This window comes from Salvelinus sp. IW2-2015, unplaced genomic scaffold (genome assembly GCF_002910315.2).
Source record: "Salvelinus sp. IW2-2015 unplaced genomic scaffold, ASM291031v2 Un_scaffold1648, whole genome shotgun sequence".
Lineage (NCBI taxonomy): Eukaryota > Metazoa > Chordata > Actinopteri > Salmoniformes > Salmonidae > Salvelinus > Salvelinus sp. IW2-2015.
In genome coordinates this window covers 135,965-142,052 of record NW_019943060.1, presented here as the reverse complement: position 1 = coordinate 142,052, position 6,088 = coordinate 135,965, and the positions used below count along the sequence as shown (strand labels likewise).

Sequence of the window (6,088 nt, the reverse complement as noted above, 5' to 3'; positions counted from 1 at the left end):
GGGGGGGCGCCAACCCAGACAGGAAGATCACGTCAGTAACTCAACCCACTCAAGTGACGCACCCCTCCTAGGGACGGCTGTAACTGTCGCTTCTGCAGAGAGATCGTTTTCTAAACTAAAACTCACAAAGAAGTACCTGAGAAACATTAGGCTCTCGATCTGATATGCGCTTTTGAACACCCAATAAGCATCACTCGTTGCACTGACACCGTCCTAGCCTTGACCACAGCGTTTGTTCACTCATATCCCCTCATATGTTCAATCAGTTATTCATTTATTTGTAACTTTTTTTCAGTCACATTCCTGAAGCCCAAGAAATTAACACTCTAGTACATAAGGCCATTAAAAAGGTTTATGAATGACTCTTAGGAGGGTTACTGTCAAAATGATTTATTAAATAAATTAAAAATAGACATGGATGACAGGCGCATGGGCTACCAGAGGTCGTGCCCCCGGGGGTATCCGGTACTCCAGTGGGCAAGACCTGAAAATGGTTGTCTAGCAATGATCAACCACCAATTTGACAGAGCTTGAAGAATTTAGAAAATAATAACGTACAAATTGCACAATCAAGGTGCGGTAACCTCTTAGAAACTTACCCAGAAAGACTCCCAGCTGTAATCGCTGTCAAAGGTGATTCTGACATGTATTGACTCAGGGGTTGAATAATTATCTAATCAAGATATACACTATTAGTCTTTCATTTTCCATGAATGTTTTACACATTTTKGAATTTGTCTTCCACTTTGGCATTACAGAGTATTTTGTGTAGATCGCTGATAAAGAATAGGACAACGAAATCAATTTTAATCACACATTGTAACGTAACAAAGGGTGGGAAAAGTAAAGGGGTGTGAGTGGTTTCTGAATGCCCTGTAAGCTCCTGCTCCTCTGAGCCATTCATGCTTGCACAAGGTTACTTATGAAGGGAATAGGGTGCCATTTGCCACGCAGACCAGTGGTCAGGCTCCAGTTGATCTCCAAACCTGCTGTTGTTATGTTTGTCTCGTTCTTTTAGTCTACTGAACGCTAACAAGATCAACTGTCTGAGGGTGAACACCTTCCAGGACCTGCAGAGCCTCAGCCTGCTGTCTCTGTATGACAACAAACTGCAGACCATCAGCAAGGGCCTGTTCGCCCCGCTCCGCTCCATCAAGACCCTGTGAGTAGCCACGCAGAGACACACACCGCTCCATCAAAACACACATATACACACACACCACTCTATCAAGACCCTTTGAAGTAGCTAACACACACACAAGTGGCACACAGACACACACACACACACACAGCATCCACACACAACACACACACAATCCATCACACACACACAGCACACACTACACAACAACACACACACACACACACACACACACACCACAACACCACACACACACAATTCACAACACACACACAGCACACACACATCAGCACAGGTTTTCTATTCAGTCTATGTAAGCAGAGGCCTAAGAAGAGAAAACCAAGATATACGACCTTGGATAATATCAGAGAGGCGTCTATTTTTTAAGCTTGTTTTTCTGTTTTTTTAGGCCCGCTGGGAGCCCCAGGGTACATCATGTTACTTATCTACAGTGTATTTGTTGTGTGAGCGTCTAGCTCATATTTTTTTCACAGAAGCGTATAAATATTTCTCAAACATACAATACGTTTTCTCAAGTATCTAAAGGAATCATTATCTGTTATGATGATGATATGTGGCATATTTCTCATCTGCATGACTCATTCTCAGTCTTCCCATCTCTCTCTCTCTCTCTCTTTCTCTCTGCATATCTCTCTCCATCTCTCTTGCTTTCTCTCCATCTCTCCCTCTCTCACTCTATCCCTCCATCTCTCTGTCCCTCCCTCCCTTCATCTCTCTCTCTCTGATCATCTCTCCTCCAGCCACCTGGCTCAGAACCCCTTCATGTGTGACTGCCATCTGAAGTGGCTGGCTGACTACCTGTTTGACAACCCCATTGAGACCAGCGGAGCCCGCTGTAGCCACCCACGTCGCCTGGCCAACAAACGCATCAGCCAGGTCAAGGGCAAGAAGTTCCGCTGCACAGGTAGGCTCACACACACACACACACACACGAGATGATTACCATTCCTTGTGAGTACAGTGCATATCTATAGACTCCTTTCAATTACCAGAGCACCCAGCAACCTTTTGCTCCTCAGCACCGTGTGACAAACACCCACTGTACTACAGAAGTAGTGTCTCTCCAGCAGTTGTGCCGTGTCCGTCTGTGTCTCCCCCTCCTGCTTTACTCTCCTGAGGCATCTGAGCTAATGCATCTGACCCTCCGCACACAATTCCTCCATAATCATGTGGCACTTGATTACGTGGCGAGGGCTGTGCATCTGAGGCAGAGTCACAGTCAGACACGGAGCACAGACCAGAGACACATTCCTGCACTGCCCTCCCTCTCTCTTTTTCTCTTTCTACTTTTATCCAAGCACGCGCATGCATAACGCACACACACACATGGGGACCACACCACACACACACACGTCACACACACACCACACCACACACACTCAAGGCCATAATTAACACAACCACACAGTTTATCGGTGTTTCCTGTTGTGCTTGCTATTGTGTTTCTGTATTGAATTTACCCCAGCTGTAATTAGGAGAACCCAGGGTTATTATCAAATCAACAAACGCCGTCACTGCCTCTCCGGTGGAGAGTCGAGACAGGAAGGGGAGAGGGGACCACTATATCGGCCGCCCGCGGGAGAAGAGGAGAGGACAATCGGTGTTAAGGCAGCTCTCTCAACTGGTCTTTGATATACCCTGGATTCTCCTAATGTACAGGCTGGGTAAATTTCAATACAGAACAAAAGCAAGCACAACAGGAAACACCGATAAACTGTGTGTGTGTGTGTGTGTGTGTGTGTGTGGTGTGTGTGTGTGTGTGTGTGTGTGTGTGTGTGTGTGTGTGCGTATGCATGCGCGTGCTTGGATAAAAAGCTCCAGAGAGCTTGCATTGTTTTCTCTCCCCCTCTCTCCCTCTCTTCCCTCTCTCCTCCTTCCTCTCTCCCTGTCTTTCCCTCTATCCATCTAATTGATAATCACACAGGCTGTCTATATGTGTCCCTGTGTTTGTGGCTTCCCTATGCTGGGGGGTTACAGACAGTGCAGTACGGTGTGGCCTCTGGGGGCCCTGCCCATTGAGCATGGTTGAGGGGAGGGACAGTGTTGGTGTTGGGAGGAAAAGGAGGTCCTGTCTGGGGGGAGTCCAGGCGGTCAGTCAGTCACCACAATCAGCTTCCTGTCCTGGCTCTCCTGTCTGTTCCTGTCTGTTCATGTTCCTGTGGCCCTCAGCTCACCCTCACTCTGCCTCACTACTTACCTGCCTACCTACCTGTTCTTCTCTCTACCTGGTGCAGCTGTCTCTTGTGCTTGATCTAACCATGTGCCGCCGCCTACACTCCCGCTACATGGTTCCGTCAAGCACCAGGGACCGCTGGACACACCCGCCGCGGCCCACCCACACCATATGCCTGCAGCACGGCATTCTGGGACAGATCCACCCCCCTTCTTTACGGTGATGGTGAGAGGAGGAAAAGAGGAAAGATGAGGCTTCCCTCCTTCACAGACGGAGACTACAAAGTGGTCCACTACAATCCTCGCTTCTTCCTCCGTGTTGTTGAAGAGTCCTCTTCCTCCCCCTCCTCTTCCCTTCTCCTCCTCCTCCTCCTCCTCCTCCTCCGCCTCCTTCTTCTGCTTTCTGTCACCCTGCTGTCCTGCTCCTGCATGGCACTTGTCTGCATCCAAAATGGCACCCTAGTCCATATGTAGTGCACTACTTTGACCAGGGTATAGGGAATAGGGTGCCCTTTGGAAGGCAGCCAGTGTGAGCCAGTGTTTGAGCCAGGCCCAGTGGTTTCCCCAGCAAGAGAGAGAGGAAAGAGACCCCAGCCGAGCCTCTCATCCGGCGGGCCCTGTCTGGTTCTGGCTGTGGTTCTTGGAGCTTGCGTTGTCAGAGGCTCTCTTGGATCACTGTTGGAGATAGAGATGGAATGAGTACATATACAGCGGTGCCAAGGAAAGGCTTGGTTGATGGAAACAAAAACTTACAACCATCCAACACCCGGCGTTACACCGGCGGTACAGAAAAACACCCTGTATTACTCTGTCAAAACATCTCCAAGCAACTAACCTCCTGGAATTGACCTTTCTGTCAACTGTTCTCTCCAAATGATGTTGTAGGTGTGTGTGTGTTATTTTTAAAATGTTTAATAGCTGTGTGTGGGGGTGTTCCTTTGCTCATGTGTGTGTGTTCTGTATAGTGTATGTTTGAGAGGCATTGTGTTCCAGTAAGGCATATGCATAATTCAATGCCTACAGTAAGCAAGCTTGTCCCAGATCCCTGGGACAATGAAAGACTCTCCTGTCCACTCTTCTGTCCACTCTCCTGTCCCTCTCCTGTCTCCCCTCCTGTCCACTCTCCTGTCTCTCTCCTGTCCTCTCCTGTCCTCTCTCTCTCCCTCCGTCCACTCTTCTGTCTCTCTCCTGTCCCTCTCCTGTCTCCCTCCTGTTCCCTCCTGTCCCTCTCCTGTCCCTCTCCTGTCTCCCCTCCTGTCCACTCTCCTGTCCTCTCCTGTCAACTCTCCTGTCCCTCTCCTGTCCACTCTCCTGTCCCTCTCCTGTCCATTCTCCTGTCCTCTCCTGTCTCCCCTCCTGTCCACTCTCCTGTCTCTCTCCTGTCCCTCTCCTGTCTCCCCTCCTGTTTCCTCTCCTGTCCCTCTCCTGTCCCTCTCCTGTCTCCCCTCCTGTCCACTCTCCTGTCCCTCTCCTGTCAACTCTCCTGTCCCTCTCCTGTCCACTCTCCTGTCCCTCTCCTGTCCACTCTCCTGTCCTCTCCTGTCTCCCCTCCTGTCGACTCTCCTGTCCCTCTCCTGTCCCTCTCCTGTCACTCTCCTGTCCCTCTCCCTGTCCACTCTCTCTGTCCCCTCTCCTGTCCACTCTCCTGTCGACTCTCCTGTCCCACTCTTCTGTCCCTCTCCTGTCCCTCTCCTGTTCCCTCCTCCTGTCCACTGTCCTGTCCACTCTCCTGTCCCTCTCCTTTCTGTCCCTCTCCTGTCCACTCTCCTGTTCTCCTCCTATCCCCCCTCCTGCCCACTCTCCTGTCCACTCCACCTGTCTCTCTCCTGTCCCCCTCTCGTGTCCACTCTCCTGTCCACTCTCCTGTCCACTCTCCTGTCCACTCTCCTGTCCCTCTCCTGTTCCACTCTCCTGCTGTCGTCCCTCTCTGTCCCATCTCCTCTGTCTCCTCTCCTGTCCTCCACCTGTCCCCTCCTCCTTCTCTCTCCTGTCCCACTCCCTGTCCACTCTCCTGTCCCTCTCCTGTCTCGTCCTCTCTCCTGTCCCCACTCCTATCAACTTTTGTCCCTCTCTGTCCCTCTCTGCTCTCTCCCTGCCTCTCCCTCCTGTCCCTCTCCTGTCTTCTATCCTGTCCCTTCTCCTGTCTCTCTCCTGTCCCCACTCCTGTCCTCTCCTCCTGTCTCTCTCCTGTCCCTCTCCTGTCTCTATCCTGTCCCTCTCCTGTCTCTCTCCTGTCCACTCCTGTCCCTCTCCTGTCTCTCTCCTTTCTGTCCCCACTCCTGTCCACTCTCCTGTCCCTCTTCTGTCCACTCTCCTGTCCACTCTCCTGTCCACTCTCCTGTCCCACTCCCTGTCCTCTCCTGTCCCCTTCCTGCCCGCTCTCCTGTCCCACTCCTGTCAACTCTCCTGTCCCTCTCCTGTCCCTCTCCTGTCCGCACTCCTGTCCCCACTCCTGTCCCTCTCCTGCTCCCTCTCTTGTCCACTCTCCTGTCCATCCCCTGTCCACTCTCCTGTACACTCTTGTCCCTCTCCTGTCCACCCTCTTGTCCCTCTCCTGTCCCCACTCCTGTCCCTCTCCTGTCCCTCTCCTGTCCACTCTCCTGTCCCTCTCCTGTCCACTCTCCTGTCTCTCTCCTGTCCCTCTCCTGTCTCTCTCCTATCCCCACTCCTGTCCACTCTCCCTGTCCCTCTGCTGTCTCTCTCCTGTCCCCACTCCTATCAACTCTCCTGTCCTTCTCCTGTCCCTCTCTGTCT

General features: G+C 51.5%; 1 protein-coding gene across 1 annotated transcript in view; it reads left to right on the top strand.

Moving 5' to 3' along the window:
• Positions 1–6,088, top strand: part of LOC112071577 (slit homolog 3 protein-like) — a 185,089-nt gene that overhangs the window by 53,853 nt on the left and 125,148 nt on the right. Inside the window, 2 exon segments of the mRNA XM_070439444.1 lie at positions 1,019–1,162; positions 1,903–2,088. Coding sequence (XP_070295545.1) covers positions 1,019–1,162; positions 1,903–2,088 — 330 coding nt within the window.